The sequence below is a fragment of the Miscanthus floridulus genome, unplaced genomic scaffold, assembly GCF_019320115.1.
Source record: "Miscanthus floridulus cultivar M001 unplaced genomic scaffold, ASM1932011v1 os_2219_2, whole genome shotgun sequence".
Taxonomy (NCBI): Eukaryota; Viridiplantae; Streptophyta; class Magnoliopsida; order Poales; family Poaceae; genus Miscanthus; species Miscanthus floridulus.
This window is the reverse complement of record NW_027098169.1, coordinates 42,393-70,166: the sequence shown is the minus strand read 5'-3', so window position 1 is coordinate 70,166 and position 27,774 is coordinate 42,393. Positions and strand designations below refer to the sequence as shown.

The 27,774-nt window shown below is 52.4% G+C and overlaps 1 protein-coding gene across 6 annotated transcripts; it reads right to left on the bottom strand.

Moving 5' to 3' along the window:
- Positions 1-24,699: 24,699 nt before the first annotated feature.
- LOC136534728 (dihydrolipoyllysine-residue acetyltransferase component 1 of pyruvate dehydrogenase complex, mitochondrial-like) lies at positions 24,700-27,205 on the bottom strand. Of its 6 annotated transcripts, none has more exons than XM_066527112.1 (8): positions 27,065-27,205; positions 26,725-26,773; positions 26,359-26,395; positions 26,248-26,281; positions 25,718-25,767; positions 25,565-25,609; positions 25,368-25,441; positions 24,700-24,803 (listed from the first exon to the last, which is right to left on the bottom strand). In XM_066527112.1, exons 2-8 carry the CDS (start codon positions 26,751-26,753, stop codon positions 24,728-24,730), a joined length of 345 nt encoding a protein of 114 aa, XP_066383209.1. In that variant the 5' UTR covers positions 26,754-26,773; positions 27,065-27,205; the 3' UTR covers positions 24,700-24,727. The 6 variants fall into 6 exon arrangements, 3 of the variants coding, with proteins under 3 accessions (XP_066383209.1, XP_066383210.1, XP_066383211.1); XM_066527113.1 differs by having other exon boundaries at positions 25,565-25,602; positions 26,359-26,624; positions 27,065-27,199; XM_066527114.1 differs by lacking the exon at positions 25,565-25,609.
- Positions 27,206-27,774: the final 569 nt, after the last annotated feature.

The following is a 27,774-nucleotide window of genomic DNA, read 5'->3' as shown; positions in this document are numbered from 1 at the left end:
ATTGTTATTGCTCTGTCTTTATGGCTTCTCTATTACTGCTTGTGGATTGTTTAAACTAAAGGTGACCGTGAGATACATCCATATTATGCCAACAACATGATCATGTTAAGCTGCTGCCATTGCATGGGTGTGTCCCATGGTCACCGGTTGATTTAGTCTCCATGGTCATGTAATTGTGTTATTGTTTCATTAGACAACTAAATAGGATGGCTTCAGCTCCTGTTGATGTGCTTGGTGGTTTTGTGGCTACTACTAACCTCTTTCGTGAGGTTGCTAGGGTTGCAGTAGTTCCTAGTGCTACTGTTGCACCACAGCTGATGGTGTGTGGGTGATGCTATTGGTGTTAAGGTCCAGGGGGCAGCTGGAGGGGGGAGGCCAATGAGGTGGAACAACAACACCTCTGGGTTTGTTCTTAGGAGGATGGCCCAGCTACTAAGTGATGGTAGTAGGCCTGACAAGGTGTTCAAGGACAAAGATGTGAACCATGTAGCCAAGGCACTTAAGGAGTACAGTGGGGAGACAGTTAGCCCAACTCAGGTCTACAACCACCTTAGGAAGTGGAGGCAGAAGTGGTCTAAGGTCTGTAAGCTCAAAGATCTTAGTGGAGCCCTATGGGACATTGATGTCAATGCTATCATGCTTGAGGGGGGCACTACCTTGGCCACTGCAAGGTAGAACACTTGACTTGCTAACATGATGTTTTTCTTACCTATTTGTCGGTGTTTTGAGTTACCGACTAGTAAATTTCTAGTATTGTGCATGTGGCTCGGATAGTGTGCTTAGAGGACACGAGGTTTATACTAGTTTGGGCAGAAAGTCCCTACGTCTAGTTCGTCGCTGCTGCTCATGTTACTAGCACTGAAAGTTTGCAGTAGGGGTTACAAACGAGCAAGAGAGGGATGGGATCCCAAGTCTCTGGTGTGTGTGTTGCTAGGATGTGTCATGTGTGTGTTCAGACGTATGTTTTGTGTCTCTTGTCGTGCCCTTCATGGGGCGTCCTGCTTCCCCTTTTATAGTCCAAGGGGATGAGCAGATTACAGAGAAGAAGAGAGAGATAGAGGGGAAAATCAAGGGGCAGAAGGCCTCTCGGACCGCCAGGCCTTTCTTCCCCTTTATGTGGGTCCTGCCGGCACTGCAGAGAGTGACAAGGATGGCTCCATGCTAGGTGCTTGATCGTCGCTGATGCCATGCCCTGGCATTGTCAGCGGGTCGTGGAGTCCCATCCCGTCCTGGCGGGCGATGCGGTGGACCAGTGTTCTGGTTAGAGACTATATAGGGAGTAGGTAGCATAGTGACCACGCGTTAGTCACTACTGGTGGTGTGAATTCCCCGAAGTGATATGTCATGGGCACGGGTCATGATGAGATGTGCACGCTCCATCCACGGTGCTAGAAGTTTGACCTTTGGGTTGTACTTTCTGGCCTTTAGTCGTTGGCGACGGTATGGGCTTCTGTCGGGAGCCACGCCTGAGGGGTTGGGCGAGGCGGAGTTCCCGACCTAGAGGCCGAGCGAGGCGGAGCTCCTAACCTAGGGATCGGGAGAGGCTGAGTCCCTGACCCAGAGGCCGGGTGAGGCAGAGCCCCCGACCCAGTGGTCGGGTGAGGCGGAACCTGCCCCTAATGGTCGAGCGAGGCCGGGACCCTGACCTAGAGGTCAGGCGAGGTGGAGCTCATGCCCCAGCGGTCGAGCGAGCTGGAGCTCATGCCCCAATGGTCGGGCGAGGCAGAGCCTACGCGCCTGGGGGTCGATTGAAGTTGTAGTCACGCACTTGACGGCTTGGGTGAATCAATGTTGATGATCATTAGCTCCTCCTCTTCGGGTGCCCTGCTATTGGTCCCCGACAGTAGCCCCCAAGCCCCTAGGTGATTTGGGTTGAATCGCTGGGGTATTTTTTGACTTGCCAGTGGGTGTGCACGAGCACACCCGGTAGGTGTAGCCCCTGAGCCTACGGAGGAGTAGAAAACTCCTTCGGAGGCTTTTTCGAGCGGGAGGACTCTAAGGGACTTGGCCTTCTTCTGTTGCCCACGACGTGTCCTAGGGACGGTGATTCCCTTTCGTCGTGATTAGACCTCTCGGGGGTATAGCTATGAGATTCGGTGGGTCAGAAAAGGTCTTTCCTGATTCCGACCCCTACAGGGGTCTCACCGACCTTCCATCGATCTACGACCACGCGTTCGGTCTCCCTATGAGTCCAACTTTCCTCGAGCCCCCGCATGTAGCAGGGGTCCGGTCGAGGGTTGGCTCATCTTTGTGATCGTCTTCCCTCAAGCGTTCTTTCTGATGAAAATAGAGGGGCTGAGCCGTGCCATGATTTCCTCTATGGACGAATCATGGTGCTCGGTGAGCTATTAATGGGCTAGTCTGAGTGGGGCCCGGCATCCCATTCATGGGAGTCTAGCTTGTGTCAGCTAGTGACCGGCTCTAGATTCTTAGCAGTCAATCCATATAGTTCTCGGGTCCATTCCACCGGTCCCGAGGGCTCTCTACCTTTCTTCGAGGAAAAACCATGGATTGTATTCGACCGAGACTCGAACGCGGGTCGGGATGCCCGCGACGCTCATGCACCCAGGTGCTAACCTCGAGTAGGCCCATCCCTTTCCACCCCTCGCTCTAAAGGTGCCCAGAGCGGTTGTTGAACCCGTCGGTGGGCCAACCTTCAAACTCCTAGGCCTAAATGGGCCGTAGGAGTGTTTTTAGCTCCGTATCCCTCTTACATGTAACGGGTCATGGCCCATCCAGGGAGGTGAAACATCTGGCGCATTTTTTGAGGGGACGGCAGAGGTTGCGTGCACTCACCCCGCGACGAGACGTGGTGATAGGTCGTGGCGGGCGTGGAGATCTAGGCAGGCAGTTGGTTTCCTCGTACCCGTCGCCCCTATAAAACCAAAGGGTTAGCCCCCCATGTTTCATACACATGCCTACATCCTTACCTCCGTAGCCATGCCACCGCCAATCACTTAGGTTTCCTGCCTTCGCATCTCTGTCGCCATCAAGTTATTGTTTCCTGCCTCTGCTTCTTTGCCACCACCGAGCTCGCATTCATCTGCTCCTGCTTTCAATGGATCCATGGTGCTGCCCCAACATCACCTTCACGCGCATGGAGGGCCTCGTCCGCCGTGGCCTCCTCCATGCGTGGACCATGGCTTAGGAGTGGTTGCTACCGGGCAACGAGGACGTGCCATCACCGCCCGACGGCTACGTGGTGTCGTTTGCCCACTTCCACGAGTGTGAGCTCGTGACCCCTGCCCACAAATTCCTTCAGGGGCTGCTGCACTACTACCAGATCGAGCTACAGCACCTCAATCCTAATGGGATCCAGCACATGGTGGCGTTCGTCGTGCTATACGAAGGATTCCTAGGGATCAGCGCTCACTTCGACCTATGGAGGTATTACATTGCCATCAACCTCCTGAAGAAGAGGGAGAAGGACAGCAAGCCGGATCTACACATGCCAATGGGGTGCCCTGGCATTCAGCTTCGAAACAACCAGGTTGGCGAGTACCCACCGATGCGGCTCTCGACATCCAACAAGGGGTGGCACTCGCAGTGGTTCTACCTCAAGAACGACGCTGCCGCCCCTCTATCGAAGTTCACTGGGCACCTGATTGAGGAGGCCCCGAAGCCATGGAGAAAGTGGGGCGTCCCGGAGAAGGACAAGAAGAAGATTCAGGACCATATCGCCGCCATCCACATCCTAAAGGAGAATGGCCTAGAGGGGTCAGGCATCATCGGGGCTTACCACGTAAGGAGGGTGGCACCATTGATGATGCACACGCTCCTGCTATATGCAATGGCGCCCGAGGCGTCACGCGACAGAACGACGCTCACCAAGGCCGGAGCGATGGAACACGCAATGCATCAAGGAGACGATGGAGCCTTTGTGGGATGACACAGGTGCCACCCTCAACTACGTTTACCCAGTGCGGGGGCATCCCCTGATGCGGCCAAAACCTGCTTGCATCATCTTTGTAAGTTTCCCTTTCTCCGGCCTCTTTTTCAATTGATTTCCCGACCCCATAAGACTGACTTTTGAGAGGGGCAAGAATAGCCGAGGGACCTCATCCTCATGGATCACCCAGCACCGCTGCCAAGGGATCCGGCAGTGAGGGCGGTGAACCACGCCGAGGCCAAACGGTGGAAGAAGGCGAAGGAGGACAAGAACAGGAAGCAACAAAGGAGGCAGCGGGGGTGGGAACAAGGGGAGGACACCGATGACGATGATGATGATGATGACAACATCGATGAGGCGGTGGAAGAAAGAGAAATGGTAGTAGATGATATTGAGTGGGACAACCTGGAGTGCGAGGATGCGCTGATAGGTATCGGTTCGTCTTTGCAAACGTTGGGGCCCTTCTCGTTCCACGGAGGGAAGGGCATGTCTGGGGAGCCGGCAGAAATGGGATGGACCGTCGGCCCAACCCAGAAGTAAACAGAGGTGGGCGGCTCTGTTGTCGCGCCATAGGAGCCGACAGAAGTGGGTGGCTCCGCCGTCGTGCCCCAAGAGCCAAGGGGAGTGTGGCGTTCTGCCAATGTGCCCCAGGAGCCATCAGGGGTGAGCCCCTCTGCCTAGGAATAGGGGGTAGGCTCGAAATGGCCTCGGTCTGATGAGGCGGAGAAAGGGTCAGGGGATTCGTCCCCCAAATGCATCTACCGCCCGACGTCGCTGAGGTGAGTTATCAATTCTTCTGTTTTTTTTCCTGTTTTAATCATATTTTATTGTAATTTGTGTTTTTCACCCCTTGCAGAGTTGGCAAGCAGTGGAATCCTTTGGCACTAGCATCGAAGAAGTGTCTCGCCCTCCAATCGGGGTGGCGGTCGTCGGCTGGTGTCATGCCTAGATCGGGCGGGAGCAACGCCGGTGTGGCCGCATCACCAGCCAGTCAGGCACCGCCCGCGGGGTCGCCGGTGCCCTCGGCGGGACAGGCGGATGCGGGCGCACAAGGGGCGCCTTCGGTGGTCATGGAGCAGCCGATGATGGCCGTAGTACCGCTCATGATGATGGGGTGGACGGGGCTACCGACCGTACTCGTGGTACCGACCATGACGGGGGCGATGCAGCCAGTTGTGACTCCGCCGATGCAGGTGGAGGTGGCGGCGCCCATGACGGATGGGTCGTAGCCGGGCATGACCGCAGCGTCAGCCGAGGTATCGGCCCAACCCGTGCCATTAGCAACCCATGCAGCGGCGCCCGGCGTGGGTGAAAGGTCCTTGTTTGGTTTTGGTAATTGAGTGACAACTTAGGTGGACTAATTGTGTTTATGTGAGATACACAGGTAATTAGTCCACAGGTACATGTGTGTGAGCAACATATGCCATGAAGGTGAAAATGGCTTGGAGATGTTGCAAAGCTCACACATGTGATGATGAAGGAGCTTATTGCACATGCGACATGACATTGAGTCATGTGATCAAGGTGGAGAAGATCAAGACAAGACTTGGCTTGATGGACCGGTTGCAAGCGTGAAGGGCAAGTCGAAGGCTTTGGAGTGATGGACTACGTGGCGGTGAAGCTTGAGCATGACTTGGCACCGATGGACGATGGCAACGGTGAAGAGCAAGTGAAGTTAAGATCGATGAACCAATATGATCATGTGATGATATGAAGTGGATCATATCATTGTTGATCATGTTGGTGCATGTGTTGCATCAACATTGGAGGAGATGGAATGGAATGCGCAAGACAAAGGTATAACCTAGGGCATTTCATTTCACCGGTCATAGGTGTGTAGAGAAGTTTATGACCGGGTTTAGGATAGATGGTCGTACTATCAAGAGAAGCAAACTTGTTTGCATATCGGTCATCTATGTGCCACACGAGTGATCTAACTTTGCATTGTCGCTAGGATTGAGTGGCGTGGCAAGTTGAGTGGCTAACCCTTTAGGAAATGATTGTGAAAAGCTAACACACACATACACATGGTGGTGTACACTTGGTGGTGTTGGCACATTTACAAAGGAGATGAAGTTGGAGTTGATGTGGATCAACTCGGTGAAGAAACGGAGATGAGAAAGGTCCCACAGAGTGGACCGGACTCTGGTCACAAAGTGACCAGACACTCAGTAGTGGCAGTCAGCGTGTTGCGTCGGTCTGTCGACCGAACGCTGGCTCCAGTCGGACGAAGCAGTGTTGCTAGAAAGTGACCGGATGCTGGGGCTACGTCCAATCATGTCTGACCGGACGCATCCGGTCGGGGTCGGTACCTTACTATAAACGACCGGACGCTGAGGGTCCAACGTCCGGTCGGATGATGACCGTTGAGATCGGAAGAATGCCGTTGAACGCAGGTGAGGTTGCATCGAGTGGCACTTGGTGATCGAGTTGCAAGCCGGTGGTGCTTGTTACTCTTAGAGGTTGCCAGCTCCTAGACGGCTTGGTGGTGGTCTCCGTGGAAGCCCGCAAGAAGCTTGTGCGGCGCTCCGGAGAAGAGCTTGTGAGGGGCATTGTGCTCGCCCCGCGGGAGCCGCGAAGAGCAACTCTAGTAAAGCGTGTCATTGAGCTACCCTCACCTTTGGGGTGGGTTCTTGCGGCGCCCGACGTGCGGGCTTAGCGGATGTGCTAATTAGTCGCCGAACCGCCAAGTGAGCGGTCGACACAACGGGGACTAGCGTGTTGGCAAACACGTGAACCTTGGGAGAAAAATCATCGTGTCAACCTTGTTCTTCCCGTTGGTTTGCATCCCCATTACACAAGCTTGCAATTACCTTTATACATATTATGCTTGTGTAGTTGCTCTTGTAATTAGTTAGCTTTTGTAGCTTGCTAGTTACCTTCTTGCTTGTGTAGCATAGAAGTAGCTCCTTTGCGTGGCTAATTTGGTTTGTGTAACCTTGTTAGTCACATTGCTTAGTTTGTGTAGCTAAGTAATTGCGCTCTCTAATTTGGCATTGATTGCCTTGTTATTGAGCATTGCTAGTGAGCTTAGGTGGCTTTGTGCTTTTGCTTACTAGCATGTGTAGGAGCTCCCTTGTTGCTTAAAGTACTAGTGGCATAGGTTTGTGTGGCCTTGCTTTTAGAATTGGTTAGGAGAGCTCTAGCTAGCCCGACACCTTTGTTGCTTGATTAGTATCTTCGCAAGGTGCTAGTGAACATAGATAGAGGGGTGTAGTCTTGGATAGACCGTTAGTTATAATTCCTCACTTGTTTCGGTTAGCCATCGCGATTAAGTTTTAGAAAAGACTATTCACCCCCCTCTAGTCGCCATCTCGACCCTTTCAGCGGGTCGAATAGAGGGGGACGCGGTCGAGGGATCCCCGGAAGTCACGGTGCTAGGGGATAGGCTGGCATCCGTACCACTGACCTCTTCCACCGCCGAAGGGGGTGTTCCGGTGGAGGCATCTCGCTGAGAGGCATCGGTGGCGCTTGGGGCCGGCGAGGAGTCATCTCTGACCCTAACCTCATTGGGCAGTGGCTCAGCCACGTGGGGCGCGTCCCAACTCTGGTGGATGGACCCACGGGATCTGGCGTCCGTGTCCTTTACTCTCGACGATGTCGTGGAGAGCATGGAGTGGGAGAGCCTCGACTTGGGGATCGCGACCGTGCTCAAGGTCCTAGACAACGTTGTCGTTCCCTCTGATCGGGTATTGCTTGGTCTTGCTTCTTATCTTCTTCTTCCTTTATATATTTTTTGTTTTATGACTATCATTTCCCTGTAGTCCCTCATAGCTCATAGCCGGGGAAAATCCTAGGTCCTCTGTCGCCAGAAGGAAGCCTAGGACCACCTCGTCAAGGAGGCGTGGTTGCATGGGGAGGTGATAGCGCAGCTCGCTGCTACCTAGTAGAGGGTGGTCGAGCTGACTCCTTTCGCCGAGGAGGTGGTCGATCTTTGGACGTGGGTGGCCAAGGCCCATCAGGATGCTGAGGAGGCCAAGAAGGCATTTGAGGCCCTATTGATGAGGTCATGCTAGGATGATGAAGAGGTCGCCAGGGTCAAGAAGGAGCAAGATGAGCTACTCTAGAAGGACATCGAGACCCGCCGGTGGATCCTTGATCTCCTAGGCGAGGTTGAGACGGAGAGGGATCTAAAGCTAAGGGCCGAGGAGAAACTCATGGACTTGGAGAAGAAGGCGAGCCAAGATGCCGCAATGGTCGAGCGGCTATGCAAGGAATGGGATGAGCTGATCCAAACTGTGGAGAGGCTCCGCTCGGAGCGCTGCGCGACTCATGAGGAGCACGATCAGGCTTTCCGAGAGAGCGACGAGGCCTACCAAGAGTGCGACGATGCGTAGCAGAAGGTCAGCTCCCTCTAGGCCGAGCTCAAAAGGGGGATGACCCAAAAGCTGGAGGCCAAGAGTGCTTCTGTCGGGCTGGCTGTGGATCTCGCTGAGGTGAGGAGAAATCTTTAGGCGAAGAGTGATGAGCTCGGTATCCTGAGCGTCGCCCTCGGAGTGGTTTGCAGCGACCTTCAAGTGGTGCAGTCGAATAAGACTAGCTCACTCGCAGCCCATGCCATCGAGATCATGGCCTGGGTGCGCTAGCTCGAGAGGAATGCCCTCCACACCAGTGTCAATCAGTCCTTCATGATTGCTCGTTCTCATTATGGGGACAGTATCGATCTAAAGGCGATGAGCCATGGCTACGTGCCCGATTATGAAGCCCGTGAGCTGGAGGAGATGGAAACAGCGGTGGCTCCCCTTTTGTAGAATCTGGCATACAAGATTGAAAACATAGTGCTCCCACAGAGGGGCTAGTCAGTTAGGTGAATTCGGGTCGTGGAGCCAATAATCTTGTAATGAACAAGTATTTTTGTTTTAAACATTTGTCCTTTTCTAATCATGAAAGGGAGTGTGATGCAAACTTGTGGTGAACAAGTTTTTATCTCGAATGTAAAGCGAGTAGGCGCGACCCGACCCCTTCCGTCGTTGATTATGTTCAGCTCGAGGTGGTGAAAAAACTTTGATTACGCCGGGGAGCAAAAGCGCCATAGCCGCTGGGGCGTAGGTCTTTTAGCAGTCCACTCGGTTTTACTCATAGTTTGTTTCCATGACTCTTATTTTTCAGGCCTTAACGTGGGAAGGGGTCGGATGTGAGTTTCTGAGTGAGAGTATCCCCCTGTCAGTCCCTGAGTGAGGCCCGACCCTTGGCCATTTGCAGGGGTCGGGTGTCACTAAGAAATGGGGAAGTGAATTAAAACTGATAGGGAAGAGTGCTTTTTATTTTAGAAACATGGTTATACATAAGTATGTCAATGACTTGGAAAAGAGCTAAGGGTAAAAGCGACGTAGCTGCTCAATGTTCCATGCATTGGTGAAGATTTGGCCGTCGATGGTTTTGAGCTTGTAGGTGCCCGGTCGGAGCATTTCCGCGATGATGTATGGTCCTTCCCATTGCAGCGATAGCTTGTGGCAATCCTTGTTGCTCTAGACGAGGCAGAGTACCAGGTCTCCGACGTTGAAGGCCTGACCCTACACGCGACGGCTATGGTACCGGCGCAACGCTTGCTGGTACTTAGCTGAGCGAAAGAGGGCTACATCACTCACTTCATCAAGCTAATCCATGGCATCTTTGAGGGGCACCTTAGCTCCCCGTTCATTGTATGCCCTAACCCTCGGTGCCCCGTACTCAAGGTCGGTCAAGAGGATGGCCTCAGAGCCATAGACCATGAAGAAGGGAGTGTAGCCGGTGGCCCAGCTGGGGGTTGTCCTTAGGCTCTAGAGTATCGTGGGAAGCTCCGTGACCCATCGACCACCAAACTTGTTCAGCCGGTTGAAAATCCTAGGCTTGAGGCCTTGTAGGACCATACCGTTCGCATGCTCGACTTGCCCATTTGTACGGGGGTGCGCCACGATGGCCCAATTGACGCGGATATGATGCTCATCGGCGAACTAAAGGAACTTCTACCCGGTGAACTATGTGCCGTTGTCCGTGATGATAGAGTTCGGGACTCCAAAACGATGGATAACATCGAGGAAAAATAGCACGGCTTTCTTGGATTTGATCACAGATATTGGCCGAGCCTCTATCCATTTTGTGAGCTTGTCTACGGTGACAACTAGGTGCGTGTAGCTCCTAGGTGCTTTTTTAAGAGGCCCGATCATATCGAGCCCCCAGACCATGAATAGCCATGTAATGGGAATGGTCTAGAGCGCCTGGGCAGGCAGGTGGGTCTGCCGAGCATAGTACTAGCACCCTTTGCAGGTGTGTACAACTTGCTTAGCGTCGGCTACTGCCATCGGCCAGTAGAAGCCTTGTTGGAACACGTTCCCGACCAAGGTTCTAGGCGCTGCATGGTGCCCACAAACCCCGCCGTGGATGTCGTCCAGCAGCTGCTTCCCTTGTTCGATCAGTATACAACGCTGCAGGATCCCGATGTGGCTATGTTTGTAGAGCTCTTCCTCGATGATGACAAATGACTTGGCACGGCGCGTGAGCCACTGAGGTTTCGTCCTGTCCGCTGGCAACACCTCCTGGAGGAGGTAGTCGAGCTAAGGTGTTCTCTAATCGGCAGGAGGGTCGGGCTCTGCCGCTGGGTCAGCGTCAATCTCCATCACCAAACCTTCGTGGAAAGGCACCCTGGTCGGTCAGATGTGCGATCGGTCAATGCCCATGGCATCGAGCGTCTTGATGTATAGGATGTTGAGGCCACTGCCACCATCCATCAGTACCTTGGTAAGCCACTTCTTGCCGACGATTGGGTCGATGACGAGCGAGTACCTCCCCGGCTGAGGGATGCTGTCGGGGTGGTTGGTCCAGTCAAAGGTGATGGTGGACTCCGACCACTGGAGGAAGGCGGGCGTGGTGGGCTCGGTCGTGTAGACCTTGCGGCACACCAGCTTTCGCTGGTGTTTGGAGTCGTAGGCCACCGACCCCCCGAAGATCATGAGGCATCCATCGGGGGTCGAGAAGCTATCATCCTTCCCATCAACATCGTCTATCATCGGCTTGGGGGTCTTTTTTTGGCTCTCCTTTGCTGGCGCCGCCAGACAAGAAATGCTTCATGAGGTCACAGTCCTTGTGCAAGTGCTTGACGGGGAAGGCGTGGTTTAGGCATGGTCCTTCGAGCAGCTTTTCGAAGTGGTCGGGGGTGCCCTCGGTGGGCTTTCGACCCCCCTTATGGTCGGCAGTGGCCACGAGTGAGCTCTCAAGGTGTTGCTTGTTCTTCTTCTTGTGGGGACGGTTGGAGGCGCCTTCACCGGCGTCGTTGTCCCGCTTTGCCTTGCCCTTGGAGCGGTCAAAGATAGCTCCGACTGCCTCTTCGCTTGAGGCATGGCTGGTGGTGATGTCAAGGAGCTCCTTGGTGGTCCTTGGTCCCTTGTGGCCCAACTTGTGGACCAGGGACTCGCAGGTGGATGATGTCGGCATCGACGATGTCGGGCAGCTCATTGCACTGCCAGGAGAAGCACCGGATGTACTTGCAAAGAGTTTCTCCAGACTTCTGCCGGTAGTTTTTGAGGTCCCATGGGTTTCCAGGGCGTGCGTAGGTGCCTAGGAAGTTGCCCATAAAAATCTCCTTCAGGTCCGCCCAACTGTGGATAAGGTTGGGCAAAAGGTGCTCCAGCCATGTTCGTGCCGAGTCGGCGAGGAACAGGGAGAGATTGTGGATAATGAAGCTATCTCTAGCTGCACCACTGGCCTAGCAAGCGAGCCAATAGTCCTCGAGCCATAGCCCAGGGTTTGTTTCCCCAGAGTACTTTGGGACGTTGGTCAGTGGCCGGTACCATGGCGGGAATGGCGCGTTGAGGATGTGGTGACCAAAAGCCTGAGGCCCCAGTAGGTCTGGGCTCAGGCTCCGGTCCTCAGCGCTATCGTAGCGCCCACCGCAGCGAGAGTGGTAGCCATGGCTGGCCCTGTCCCTTTTGTTGCCCTAGGTACGCCTCCGGGAGTTTAGGGTGTCGTGGACGTCGTGGTTATGGCCGAGGCGTTCATGCACTGGGACTGTAACCCGCCTCATGTCGTCGCGTGGTGCTTGGTGGATGGAAATGTCCTTGCCATGCTGCCCTAAGGGTACGTGCTGCCCGACGTCGAGCTCGCGTCGTCAGGACAGCGAGCTCTCCACCTGCTATACTGTGGCACGCTCGAGTAACGTGCGGATCTCTCGGTAAGTCCGTCGATCCTCTGGCGTCATGGGCTCTAGGAGCCCTCGGAGCAAGGCTACGGCGGCCGCTATGCTCTGGCTTGTGTGGGCAAAATGAAGGAGGCCCCCGTCATCCTCGACGATCCTCTGGTTCACTTGTGGGCCCTAGTGCGTGCGCGTCCACCGTCTCCTCATCATCGATCTCTTGATCGAGCTCTGTATGATCTTGCTCGAGCTAGAGCCGTGCCTCCTCGAGCTCTTGGCGCCGCATATGCAACTGCTCCTCATGCATGTGTAGCAAAGCCTCTGCGCCTTCATCGTCATCGTCGTCGTCTCGCGGCGGATCAGCCGCCTCGTGGACGCTTTCAGCGCGCCCTTCAGGAGTCTCCGCCGTGAAGCACTCCCATGAGGGGTGATGGCTTCCCCTACTAGAGTCAAAGACAGAAAAAGATTATGAGTCCCCCGCGAGAAGGTCGTAGAGTGATTCCATGACATACTCTGCTGCTCGTACAAACGTGTCGTTCGTAGGGGATGGGCGGAAGTGCTGCGCCATGAGGTGGCCCGCAGCCCATGTGGCATTGAGCAAGCCAAAAGGGAACGCCGCCGTGGCTCCTCCAGTGAGTTGCTCCGAGGTGAGCGGCTCCCCTCCAGCGAGCTGCATCATGACGCTTGTGTATGAGAAGGTAAGGCAGCGTAGGTCCTCCTGGGACGGTCGGGGTCCCAGGAAGGCGGCGAGCTGGCGTTCAAGCCTCCCGTAGTTAAGGTCGAGGAGCTAGTCGCTCCCGGGGGCATGTGCCTCCGGTGCATGCAGCCATAGCTCCTCGAATGCCTCATCGATCGTGTCGAGGCTGGTGGAGTGAAGAAGCCAGGTGATGGCAGAAGCCTATGCCAACCCTCCCTCCACCGTGATGATGAAGTTTAGGCTCCCGAAACGCACGTGCGCGCCTAGGACCCAGCTGATGTCGTGGTTGGCCATCCAAAGCCTGGAGATGACGTCGAGACGCGCAAAAGGCCACTACCTAGGGCGCCAATTATCGGTGTTTTGAGTTACCGACTAGTAAATTTCTAGTATTGCGTGTCTGGCTCGGATGGTGTGCTTAGAGGACACGAGGTTTATACTAGTTCAGGCGGAAAGTCCCTACATCTAGTTCGTCGCTGCTGCTCGTGTTACTAGCACTGAAAGTTTGTAGTAGGGGTTACAAATGGGTGAGAGGGATGGGATCCCAAGTCACTGGTGTGTGTGTGTGTGTGTGTGTTGCTAGGATGTGTTGTGTGTGTGTTCAGCTGTATTTTTTGTGTTTCTTGCCATGCCCTTTATGGGGCATCCCGCTTCTCCTTTTATAGTCTAAGGGGATGAGTAGAATACAGAGAAGAAGAGAGAGATAAAGGGGGAAATCAAGGGGCAGAAGGCCTCTCGGACCGCCGGGCCCTTCTTCCCCTTTATGCGGGTCCCGCAGGCACTGCAGAAGGTGATAAGAATGGCTCCACGTCGGGCGCCTAATCACCACTGATGCCACGCCCTGGCGTTGTCAGCAGGTCGTGGTATCCCATCCCGTCCCAGCGGGCGACGCGGTGGACCAGCGTTCTGGTCAGCGGCCGTATAGGGAGTAAGTAGCATAGTGACCACGCGTCAGTCACTACTGGTGGTGTGAATTCCCTGGAGTGACATGTCGTGGGCACGGGTCATGATGAGATGTGCACGCTCCCTCCACGGTGCCATATGTTTGACCTTTGGATTGTACTTTCTAGCCCGTAGTGGTTGGCGGCGGTATGAGCTTCCATCGGGAGCCATGCCTGAGGGGTCGGGCGAGGTGGAGTTCTCGACCCAGAGGTCGGGCAAGGCGGAGCTCCCAACCTAGGGCTCGGGCGAGGTGGAGTCCCCGACCTAGAGGCCGGGCGAGGTAGAGCCCCCGACCCAGAGGTCGAGCGAGGCGGAACCTGCCCCCAGTGGTCGGGCGAGGTGGGGCCTCCGACCTAGAGGTCGGGCGAGGCGGAGCTCGTGCCCCAGTGGTCGAGCAAGCTAGAGCTCGTGCCCCAGCGGTCGAGCGAGGCGGAGCCTGCGCGTCTGGGGTCGGTTGGAGCTATAGTCGCGCACTTGACTGCTTGGGTGAATCAATGTTAATGATCATTAGCTCTTCTTCAGGTACCCTGCTATTGGTCCTCGACACTATCTTACCTACCTTACCTCATCCTTAACTGTATCCCCTACTGTAGGACCACCCTAAGGATGCAGAGTTCCTTACCTGTCCTATAAGGTTCTACTTTTGAAATGGAGGCCATCTTTGGCCATGGTATGGCAACCGGTAGGTTTGCACTAGGTCCTGGTGGGGCCCTTTGTAACACCCTGGGTGTTAAGCGATGTCATTTCATGTGCATAACATAAGCATCATATTTATTTTGCTATGATTTTGCATTTTAGTGGTTGCTTGATTTAGTTTCTTATTATAATTTCTTGTTTTGTTTGAATAGGATAATATGAATGATTGAACTTTAGGAATAAATTAAACTAAGTAATTAAGTTTGTTTGAAGGAATGTGTGCTTGTGAGTTATGCTTTAAAAATAAAATAAAATCTTTGCTGATTAATTAAAACTTAAAAAAACTAATAAATATTTTGGAAGTTTTCTTGATAATTTAGGAACTATCCAAAAATTGCTTCAAACATTTATCTCGACTCTGTCCAATAACAGCTTGACAGACCTTCCTTGATCAACCTTCATCTTCCAAACCCGCTTCCAATGGAAATTGATCTTGTAACAAAAATCGAAGTGCATCACGTGTACAGCAGATTGGGTAATTCGATCTTGGATCAAATCTGTTTGGATCAGGCCAAACGAGCATATCCGTGAACCCAAAACCGTTCCCAATTTGGAACCCTATCACCGTGCGCTGGCAGCACCCGAGCGCTCACCTTCTGCCTAAGCCGCGCGACCGCACCTTAAACACGGCCGCTGCAGCCTGACATTCTCGCCTCGTCGCATCCGTACGTCGGAGCCGCCGCTGGGCCCACAGCCATTGGCCCCGCCGCGCCCTGCCCTTCTCTCGCCCCGCCTTGCCAGCTGATGACCAGAGCAGCATGAGCGCCGAAGCTGCCGTTTCACTCCAAGGCTGTTTCCAGACCGGAGAACGAACCTGTCGTCGTGGGGAGCAAGCTGACCAAATCTGCCGCCGCCGCGCCATCGTTCTCTCTCTCCCGATCACCATGACGTAAGGCGAGCAAGGTGGCACGCCCAGGCTGTTAGCCTTCTCGGCAGCGAACGGTCGGACTTAGGGAAGAAATTACAGAATCTATGATGTATATTGATAGAAGTATCTGTTCGCTACTAGAAGACAATACAACAGTTGTTTGATGATCCCCCTCTTCCTCTCTCCTCAGAATACATATACTCGCTTCGACTCATTTCTCAGTATCGAACCTCAGAGGGCCGACGAAGCGGACCTCACGCCAACTCGGGCTTCTCGTTACAAGACACACAGGCCCATTCCGGCCCAGACAATTTGATGTTGCTTACTCTCTTCCTCTTCGGCCATGGCGCTGCCGACGGGTCCCCAGGGTGAGGTCTGCTGACATCCCTCCCCCCTTGAGTGCCAGCATGTCCTCATGCCGGAGCACCAGGGAAGCGCTGCATGATGGTGTCGGCGTCCTCCCAGGTAGCAAGCTCGTCGTTGAGGCCGGACCACTTGATCAACAACTGCTTGACAGAGTGGGTACCACGTTGACGAAGTCTGGACTGCAGCATGCGCTCTGGGACTTGCATGTTGTTGTCGAGGTCGGGGAGCCTGGCGGAGACTGCTGGAACAGCGGACGACGCCAGCTTCAACAACGAGACATGGAACACCGGGTGGATTGAAGACGTCGGTGGAAGCTCCAGCTTGTACGCCACCGCTCCAATCTTGGACAGCACCTTGAAGGGACCGAAGTACTTGAAGCACAACTTGTGGTGGGAGCGCGGCGCCAACGACGACTGAACGTAAGGCTACAGATGGAGGTAGATGAAGTCGCCAGCCTAGAACGAACGCTCCGAGCGCTTCTTGTCCGCCTGATGCTTCATGCGCTGCTGTGCTCGAAGGAGATGCTGACGTACAGAGGCCAGCATGGTGGTCTGCTCTGCCAGCATGGAGGCCACTTCCGGCATAGGGGAAGCAGCAAGTTCAGTAATACCAAAATGACGAGGAGATCGACCGAACAGTACCTCAAATGGCGACTTTCCCAGAGCTGAGTGTGAACTGGTATTGTACCAGTATTCGGCAAGTGGCAGACACTTCAACCACTGTCTTGGGCAAGAATGAACAAAACACCGCAGGTATGTTTCGAGACATTGATTTACATGTTTGGTCTGACCGTCAGACTGAGGGTGGTAGACGGAGCTCATAGCCAAAGTCACTTGGGCAAGACGAAAGAGCTCTCGCCAAAACTGGCTGGTAAAGATGGGATCATGATCTGAGATGATATAAGTAGGCAAGCCATGAATTTTGAGGATATTGTCGAGGAAAGCTTGTGCTACTCTTTAGGATGTACAAAGGATGATGTAATGGGATGAAATGTGTGAATTTACTTAGCTTATCCACTACCACCATGATGCAGTTGGCGTATCCAGAAGGTGGTAAGCCATCGATGAAGTCCATGGATACCATTTGCCAGGCCTCTGTAGGAACTAGGAGAGGCGAGAGGAGGCCCGGGTAGCGGGCTCTATCTGGTTTGGCCTGGTGGCAAGTTGAGCAAGCAGCAACAAAAGCTTTGATGGTCTGCTTCATACCGCGCCAGCAGAATAGCTTCTTAATGCAGTTGTAGGTGACTGGAAATCCAGAATGACCTCCCAGTGCGCTGTCATGAAGGGCTGAGATAATGTTTTGCTGTAGTTGATGGTTGTTGCCAACCCAGATGTGGCATGAGTAGCGAATGACTCCATGATGCAAGGTGAATGGTGGATAGCTGTGAGAGTTAACAGACAGCTCCTGGAGCAACTTGGAAGATTCCAAGTCAGATGCATAACCTACGGTAACATCTGCAAGCCAAGCCGGAGTGGAAATGGATAGAGCTTGGAGTTGGGATGGCGGGTTGGGATGACGAGACAGGGCATCGGCTGCAGAATTGGACGTGATGGGCTTGTAAACGATCTTGTACTTTAGACCGGCCAGTTTGGTGTGCATCTTGAGCTGCCACTGAGTGTGCAGGCGCTGATCGGTGATGTGCATGAGGCTGCGTTGGTCAGTGAAGATTGTAAATTTGCTATGCTGGAGATATGACCGCCACTGCTTGACTGCCACTAGGATGGCCAGGAACTCCTTTTCATAAGTAGACAGAGCTCTAGTTCAGGGGGCCAGTGCTTTGCTAACAAATGCAAGTGGGTGGCCATCTTGTAACAGGACTGCTCCAACACCCAAGTCGCTAGCATCAGTCTACAGCTGAAATGGCTTACTAAAGTCCAGAAGGGCGAGCACCAGAGCTGAAACAAGGGCAGACTTCAAAGCATCCATAGCAGCTTGGTGAGATGGAGTCCAAATGAAGATAGATCCCTTCTTGAGAAGATCAGTCAGAGGTCTTGCCAATGTAGCAAAGTGCTTCACGAACTTACGGTAGTAGCCGGCTAACCCCAAGAAGCTGCGGAGCTCTTTGATATTCTGTGGTTGAGGCCACTACTGGACAGACTCGATCTTGCTGGGGTCTATAGACACGCCATTATGGCTGACAATGTGTCCAAGGTATGAAATGGACTGCTGGGCAAAACGACATTTGGAGATCTTAACTTTCCACTGGTCTCTTGCTAACAGGGTAAAAACCTAGCGAAGGTGCTGAATGTGGCCTTCGAGAGTACGGCTATACACAAGAATGTCGTCGAAGAAAACCAGAGCACACTTACGCAACAGAGGGTAGACAGTGGTGTTCATGGCGCCTTGGAAGGTATTTGGGGCGCCGGTCAATCCGAAGGCCATGACAGTAAACTCAAATTGACCCCCAATGTGTTTGGAAGGCTGTTTTATGTTCTTCACCGGGTGCCAGACGAATCTGATTAAAGCCTGCCCGGAGATCCAAGCAAGAAAACCAGCGGGTGTGGGCCAACTCGTCCAACAGCTCATCCACTACTGCGGGGGTATTAACCCCTATACCCTTATGGCTAGGTTTGGGCCGGCCCGGACCAGGGGGTCCGGCCCACTAGAAGACGACGCGCGGCCCAGCCGATCTGCTCGGAGTCCCGCGCAAAGAATCAAGGCAGACTTGGAGATCAAGCAAGATCCTGGTCGGTTAGAATAGGAATCCTTATCCGACCACCTATGGCAATTATAACTGGTTGGGATTAGTTTCCAGATCTATAACCCTGCCCCCAGACTATATAAGGCGGGCAGGGGATCCCTCTCGAAAATCATCTCATTTACATACAGCAATACAATCAGACGCAGGACGTAGGTATTACGCCTTCACGGCGGCCGAACCTAGATAAAACCTTGTGTCTGTCTTGCATCACCATCTAGTTCGTAGCTTGCGCACCTGTCTGCCGATAATCTACTACCTTGGGCATAACCCTAGGTAGACTGCCGACCATATTTCGTCGACAGTGGCGTGCCAGGTAGGGGGTGTGCGTACTGCTCCCAAGACAAACAAGATGGTCATCATCCCCGGCTCCATGGCTACGCCAAACGGCCTCACGTTCACCATCGGCCAGATCACCTGGACCACTGGCTCCGACAACTTCATCGTCATGACCATGGAGGAGGCGCAGATCCAATCTGCGTCGACCACTGCTTCACCAGCATCGGCTATGGCTCCGACCACGTTGGATCTAGCTCCGGCCACACCAGCATCGTCTTCAGCCACGCCGACAACCCGTCGTTCGCTTCCTCGCTACAAAGGGAGGCATATCGACAACACCGACCTACTCGACTCCATCGATCAGGCCGGCACCAAGCTTGTTGAAACCCTAGCTCTGGTAGATTCGATTCAAAATCAACCTACCGAGCAGGTAACCACTACCCACAACAGATCTACCCGACCAGCTCGGGCCAGTCGTCCTGCACGACTCGGTACGGATCTCGTGATCACGTCTACTCCTGAAGGGCGCTCCGTTCGTCGCCGACCAGCCCCCGCAACGGGTCTCCGGCTCTCCGAGTGCGAAGCCTTGATGGAGAATTACCAGGCCCAGCCCTACGACCTACGAAACACTGCTTCCAACTACGCGTACAATATACAACGCCGCTCGGATCTATGTTTTATACATCGACCTCGGCCAAAGCCACACGACTTCGTCAACATGGTTCAGATTGAGGAATATCAAGAAGTAACGGTTCACTAAGACAAGCAGTAGCCCTAACATCTATGACATATCACAAGAGTCGATCGGATCGATCTCGATCTGGCCCGGTGGCGTAGATGGTCCCATTTCGACTCAAGCATCTGGTTTTTTTGGTCTCCATGCGGCATCCACATGGAGCTACGACACCAGATTTTCATGATGGCTTGCCATTACATGCACGATGAAGATGACATCAAGCAGCCATGCAAGAAGACGGAGTACAAGCAAGTGGGCCAACTATGGGTGTTCGTGTTATGTATGTATTCATACACAATGTACAGCGACAACCTGGAAGGACTCCGTGTGCTTCTCCGACTACAAATATGAAGACCACATACAATCTACAAAACCGCCATCAGGCTACTCCATAACCTTCACGCAAGCAAGGAAGATCTCCGACTGCGCCCGACCTCGGCTGGACATGCCCGAGGGCTTTTGCCTCCCCATGCGATGGAACTAGGTACATGCCCTCCGACCACCGAACTGATCGAGCAGCCACGTCGACCACGTCCCGAGCGGCTCCGACCACGTCGACCACGTCTCGAGCGGCTCCGCCGAGCTCCGACCACATCGACCATGGACCACGTCGACCACGTCCCGAGCGGCTCCGCCGAGCTCCGACCACCTCGACCACCAGACCATGTCGCAATGATGATCGCCACGAAGAACGGCGCTATGACAACCATGACCACCGTCACAACAGGCCAAAAAGCACGAGGACCGGACAACTTTATCGCCCTCGACCAGATTTCTATCCAAAGATAAGTACACTTCTAATATTTATATTTAATATAATTTTCATTACGACATTTCTCCACAACATCCTTGTCATGATTATTCTTCAAATAACGTTTGTCCATGTATACCATCTTAAATATAACATACAGCTATACTTAATGCAAATCCTCGACCAGTCATGTTGACGCTAGATGTCTCCAGAAATGGCCCTGTCTCCGGCTCCTCCCTACACGTGCACGAGCGTCTGCCCTCTGCGTTATGGGTGGTCGATAGCGGCTCCTTAGCAACGCTTTGTTCTTCCTACACGTGCACGGGCTCCGCACCCCACGTTATGGTTAATGGGCTAGCTAGGGCTGGAGACTCAACTGCACACTAACTGGTTGGGCGGTTTATATTAAGTATAAACACAAACTTCACTTTAACACCGATGTTTACAAAGTACCAACTGCTTTATCACATCATGCTCATTTGCAAATGACTGCTGAGCGTCATACGCTATTTCTTCACCGCTGTTTTTTTCTCCATTATTTATTATTTTGTACATCATGTACTACCATTCTACATATTTATATTACAGGAATTTCGAGCTACGCATGGGGACTTCGTCACTCGCTTCTCAACCTACGCTCGGGGACTGCCTCGATCACTCTCTGAACACAGCTCGGGGACTTCGTCGCTCGCTCCTCGACCTATGCTCGGGGACTGCCTCGATCACTCTCTGACCACAGCTCGGGGACTTCGTCGCTCGCTCCTCGACCTGTGCTCGGGGACTGCCTCGCTCGCTCTCTGACCAAAGCTCGAGGACTTCGTCGCTCGCTTCTCGACCTACGCTCGGGGCTGCCTCGATCACTCTCTGACCACAGCTCGAGGACTTCGTCGCTCGCTCCTCGACCTATGCTCGGGGACTGCCTCGATCACTCTCTGACCACAGCTCGGGGACTTCGTCGCTCGCTCCTCGACCTGTGCTCGGGGACTGCCTCGATCACTCTCTGACCACAGCTCGGGGACTTCGTCGCTCGCTCCTCGACCTGTGCTCGGGGACTGCCTCGATCACTCTCTGACCATAGCTCGGGGACTTCGTCGCTCGCTTCTCGACCTACGCCCAGGGACTGCCTCGATCACTCTCTGACCATATCTCGAGGACTTTGTCGCTCACTTCTCGACCTACGCTCGGGGACTGCCTCGATCACTCTCTGACCACAGCTCGGGGACTTCGTCGCTCGCTCCTCGACCTGTGCTCGGGGACTGCCTCGACCACTCTCCGACCATAGCTCAGGGACTTCACGTCCTGACTACATGCGACTGGCGACTCGCATACAGTTGGGATATTTTTTCTCCTTTAGACCTTGCTACAAGGCTCATACTTCTCCTTCCAGCAAGCTCGGGAACTACATCGGTACGATGCACCTGATGGTGCATGCTGTATCTAATTAACAAGACTCTTTTAGACCCTGGCACCACGTGCCTACGTCACCTACTACCAGGCTCGGGGACTACGTGGGCACACTTCACCTTGCGGTGAATGTGCTCGTTCTGATGGTTCAAACGCCTCTGATTCTACAAGGACGACCGTGTCTCTTTTCAACTCAGAGTCAAAGTGGGCACACTTTGAAGGAAATATTTTTCAAATTTTATTTTGAGCCCCTTACATCCTTCTGGCAAGCTTAAGACGGCGCTACTCGAAGGATACAAGGCGCTCGGGGACTAGCTGTGGGGGTATTAACCCCTATACCCTTACGGCTAGGTTTGGGCCGGCCCGGACCAGGGGGTCCGGCCCACTAGAAGACGACGTGCGGCCCAGCCGATCTGCTCGGAGTCCCGCGCAAGGAATCAAGGCAGACTTGGAGATCAAGCAAGATCCTGGTCGGTTAGAATAGGAATCCTTATCCGACCACCTATGGCAATTGTAACTGGTTGGGATTAGTTTCCAGATCTATAACCCTGCCCCCAGACTATATAAGACGGGCAGGGGACCCCTCTCGAAAATCATCTCATTTACATACAGCAATACAATCAGACGCAGGACGTAGGTATTACGCCTTCACAGCGACCGAACCTAGATAAAACCTCGTGTCTGTCTTGCGTCACCATCTCGTTCGTAGCTTGCGCACCTGTCTGCCGATAATCTACTACCTTGGGCATACCCCTAAATAGACTGCCGACCATATTTTGTCAACAGCTACTAGAATAGAAAATTTACTCTTGACAGTCAAGGCGTTGAGCATCCTGTAGTCAACACAGAACCACCATGTACCATCTTTCTTGCGGACCAAGAGCACCGGGGAAGAGAAGGCACTCGAGCTCGGCTGTACCATGCCTGACTGCAGCATCTTGGAGACTTGTTTTTCAATCTCATCCTTGAGCGCCGACTTGTAACGGTACTGACGGATAGCAACTGGAGGAGCACTAGGAACCAAGGGGATCTGATGGTCACATTGACGGCGAGGTGGTAGTTCAGACGGTTCTTGGAACAGCTCAAATTCTTCAATGAGATGCTAGATGGCTAGAGGAAGCTCAGGTGGTGCTGGTGAAGGTGCGGAAGCAGCAATGTGACAAAGTTGCATGATAGAATGCTGATCTGAATCCGGCAACAGGCCCTGAAGGACAACATGGTGCTGGCCATAAGGAATGCCCATCCACTTGTGTTGCCAATCAACCCTCATAGGTGAGAAGGCCTCTAACCAATCCATACCGACAATCATGTCATAGGAGCCCAACTGCAGATGCGCAGAGTAGAGTGGAAACTGTAGCCTTGAACTGATCATTCAGCGCATCTAACTTCGGTAGAGCAGAGAATAGAGCCCCCATCAGCCACTCTTACTGTCATTGGTTTAGGAAGAGGCCTCAGGTTTGGCAGACCGGTTGCAAGGCAGGAACTCAAGAAGGAATGGCTGCTTCTGGAATCCACCAAAATGATGACGTCATGGCCCAGCAGTGATCCTTCAAATTGCATTGTTCTGGGAGCAGCAGAACTAGAGGCCACAACAGAGGATAACATCATGAAAGCCTGAACATCGGTGGGTTGTTTAGCATCTTGGAGAGGACTATCGGTAGCTTCCTGGAATGCCTCGAAACACAGGTCCCAGACTTCTTGAAGTGCATGAACTTGTGGAACTGGCGCACACCGATGGCCTGGAGCCCACTTGTCGCCGTAGCGAACACAGAGTCCACGAGCTCGACGGTAAATTCGTAGTGTGGATAGCTTGTCATCGATGGAAGTAGACTTGTTTGGTACTCGCTTCTCAGCAACTAGATCAAGAACAACTTGGGGACGCCTGGGTGGAAGAGGCAAGGAAAGAGCACCCTTGATTGTTGCCGTGCGAGCGAACGGTGACGCTTCCGAGCACTTGAATTCCTTGTGGATACCTTGGTCCAGCGCCTCTTCCTGTAACAAGGCGAGAGTACAAGCAGTATCGAGGTTTTGGGGACGAGCAACCATAACAACAGACCGAATGTCTTCGCGTAAACCATCAACGAAGAGAGTAGTAAAGTAGAGTTTATCAGGGTTAGGATTATAGGCTTTGAGCTGTTCAAAAAGATTAGTGAACTGTTCGATGTAATCAGAAATGGTGGAGGTGTGTTTAATGTGGAAAAGCTGGCGTAAGAGCAGCTCATGCTGATCACGGCTTCTCATGGATGAGGTTAGAGAATGACTCCCAGGATATGTTCTGAAATTCAGACTCGACAGACTGAAGCCAGCGAGCTACGGCATGGGTGAAATGGTGAGTGGCCACGCGAACACAGATCGCTGGATGAACCGAGTACATTTTGAAATGGGAACGAGCACGGGACAGCCACAGCTTAGGATTATCCCCATCAAATTGAGGAAACATCTTAGGGAGTTGGCCTAAATTGGGATTGGCGTGGTGGGGAAAATAATTAGGCTGATGTGAATTGGGTATGGAATTGGGAGAATATTGCGGTGGTGGAAACGGAAGTAGCGGGTAGTATGGAGGCGGGATGGGTTCGGCAGTGGTGGGGGAGGCTGAGGAGGGTACGTAAGCGGTGGCGGAGGGGGAGGATATGGTGGTGGGGGAGGAGGAGAATGGAACTGTAACGACGGAGGAGGATTGGGAGCGGGTAACGTACCATTGGCCGAGAACGGGGCTATGGTCGTGACCGAACCATACCCCGGATCCCGTGTTGGTGAGGCCACGTCGTGCACACTGGGCCAGTCGGTCGTTGCTCCGGCAGGTGCTCGCCCGGCGACCAACTCCAGAATACCCTTGGGCTCGGGAGATCCATCGTTAGGAGCAACGCTGGATCGATCCTAGAGCTTGGACAACCGATCCACCTCCGATCGAATGGTGAAGAGGGAGCACTCGATCCGAGGACACCAGGCTGCGAACGCCTCTAGGCGGACTCGAGGGCGGTGACCCACTCGTCGCGCTCGTCCTGGATCTCGACGTAGCTCACCATCTCCAGATCATGGACGCGCCCCTCCAGCTCGCTGACGCGTTCGGAGAAGTGGCCGCCCTAGTTGTCGACGACGATGGCGGCGGTGTACTGGGCGGAGGCGAACTGCTCCAAGGAGTCGAGGCAGCGATCGATGGTGGAGTCGTGCTCGGAGCGGACGGCCTCCGTCTCGGTGAAGCGCCGATCCAGGCGGGCACCGAGACCGTCAAACTCAGAGCGGAAAGCGTCGAAGCGGTGAATCAAATCGTCGAACATAAAACAATCAATAATGGAGCTATACCGTGACAGCAATGGGTTGTCCAACCTGAACATCTTTAGAACCTTCAGGTGCTAAAATCTTGGCCAGATACCTGAAGAATTAAAGGGGTAAGGGTAAACACAAAAGGTGTGTGCAGGATACAAAAACATTCGTGATAAGAAATGATGAATAAAAGAAGAAAAAATTGATAAACATAGATTACATGAATGTGTGGACAGCCAGCTGGGATCCTACAATACTAAAGAAAAAAAACTGAAACCATAATTATTTAGGCCCTGTTTGGTTCCCCAGAGACTAGGGATTAGAGACTAAATTTTAGTCCCATTTAGTTCCTAAATTACCAAACATAGGGACTAAAAGAAGGACTAGTAGTCCCTAATCCACTAGCCTCTCAAGAGGAGCTAATTGGGACTAATGGTCCTGGTGTAGTCCCTAGTCCTAGGAACCAAACAGGCCCTTAATCTAGCAGTGCCAGTTTCTGTTCCTGGAGCATTAACACGTGTTTCGTCCATGAATGGGGTTCTAATGAAAAGAATCTATTCATGAGATTACAACATCATGATAGAAAATGCAAACTTGGGAATGTAACATCACAATAATCAAAGTGATTGAAACATTACAAATAACATCTTAGAAACTTCGCCAAGGGCATTACCCCTCTTCAAGGCTTTCAAACTCAAGAGTGGCTTTATCAGTTTCTATCTCACATATCACATCACCAACCTCAATCTGCAAACAACATAAAGTTTAATGATACTGTTCTCAGAACTAAATGAAAAACGTAGGAAACCCTAAGCTGGAAATAGGATATTCTTGTTGAACTAAAAAATTAACAGTTAGCAGAAGCATAACGTTGTCTCCTTCCTGTTTTCTCCATTTCGCGATGTTACCTTGATTCTAATGAAAACTGTGTCAGAATACCATGCAGAAATACAAAAGAGTGAAAGACACAAGGCAAACAGCATGTATCAATGTATTACTAAGATAAATGCTTAAAGATTTTACCATAGTAGGAGATAGTGCTGGCATTCCAACCACCAGATGTGGAGGAAGCCCTGAAAAAAAAAAAAAGATAAGCACAAATTAACAGATGTGATAATTTAGTTGTAATAAATATGAAAAAATTACAAGAAATGAGGTACAAATGGATGTGATTCATCAGCGCAATATGTTCACAGAACAGGATCTTGCTTACGACATTTCTCTTGAATGGGTTAATTTTGTAGAAATCAATTGTTATTGCAGCACACAATACTGCATAATGGCATAGGTGACTGCATGAGGTTCTTTCCTTTGTCCAGTAAATTACATTGCAGAACAAAAGGAACATAGTAAATCATATATAAGTTGACAAGTACACGAGATTTAAGCTAGCAATCTAAGTACACATCTTCTGTTGATTCCAAACCACAGGTAGATGAGTTCGAAGACTTGCACAGCATCAAAGGTACAGAATGAAGTTCATAAGTTACGGAATAATCTTCTGTATGTTTATCTCTGATGTCAAATTAACAATATCAGACATGTGGTTATACCTGTAGATGAGAACCAGCGGGCTGGCATGGGGATCTGCAATAAGGACGCTACATAAGTATGCAGTTAGCAATTTTAATGGATGATGAAAAGGATTAGTGTTTTGGGCCCACCTTGTAATGTGCGCCCAGAGATGCTAGAAGTGATGGCCTGGAAAGAAATCATACTTTTTATTCCAACAATCTTCAATTGCAAGTAAATAAACTACACAAGTGTCGGTCCACATTCACAATTTAACAGTTGTCCTTAGAGTTAAAATTTGTGCCAGCATGAGTCCATGTAGTGACAAACAACTAACACAACAGTAGAAAACCAAACAATCCCTTGAGGTGAAGTATACAATCTGCCTGCCTCTGCTAAGGAACCTGCCCGCGACAAGCTGTGGGTGGTCAACATTACACATGGTCAAATAGCTGTCTCGAAAAGCATCAAAATCTGCATAAATTCGTCAGCAGCATCGATCATCTAAAAAAACTTACCCGACCAGAAGTGCACGAATGTTTGCCATCTTCCCGCAGAAAAAGACCCCTGACACCAGAATACGCAAAATGTGTCACAAAACAAAAGGGGCAGCAAAGAGGGGGTGGAATTCAGTTGGGCACGAAAGTATTTTGTGAAATACTACAATCTCTAACACTAACATGGCCACGCATGGATGGGCGGATTGAAACATTAGTGGCAACAAACAAACACTACGGTGCCACACAAATCCGCACCAAAACAATAAATCTAAATTTGACCAGGAACGGAACCAATCTCGTGCCTCCAACAAAGGAATCCGGTCCCCAGTCAAGCGGGAAGGAAGAGATCGCTACTCACCGGGACGGACAGATCCCCAAGCCCGCTCGAGCGAGAGAGGAACAGTGGCCGTCAGTGGAGGATCCGGAGGAGAGGAGGATGACTACGGCGGGGCGAAGCCGGGTGAAAGGAAGGGTTCGGCGGCGCCGGGTTAGATGCCCCCCACCACCAGCAGGGGAACCCGGAGGGGAGGCAGGTAAGGGCTGCCAACGAGCCGAGCTCGAGCGAGTAGCCGAGCCGCTACCGGTGAACCTGACCTGATTACCTGACACGGGGTCCGGGGTCCGTCGCGCAGCTCTGGCTCTGGCTCTGTCTCTTGGAGAGTCGGGCTTGGATCGAGCCTGCGACGAGCCGAGCCCAAGTAGCTCGGAAGCCTCGAGCCATTTCTTTATAGCGCCAAGCAAGAAGCAGGTTTGGTTTTTTTTTTTTGAGGAGGCGCGATCCTCGCCGTCCACTACTACCAACACACGTACGCGATCTCTGAGCTTGACGTCTAGGATGATCCCTCGCCTCTCAGTTCGCCATTCGCCATCTCACCACGGCCCACGGGCGACAAATTTGCAGTAAAAAGAAATCCAAAAGTCAAAGCATGAATTCAATTTGTCTTTGGCCTTGGCCATGTACTGATGTACAGTGATATGAATATCTCTTCTTCTTCTTTTTGGGAAAAGTGATATGAATATCTCGAGAAACACATACACGGCACCCTATTATTTGGCCGAGAGAATTTG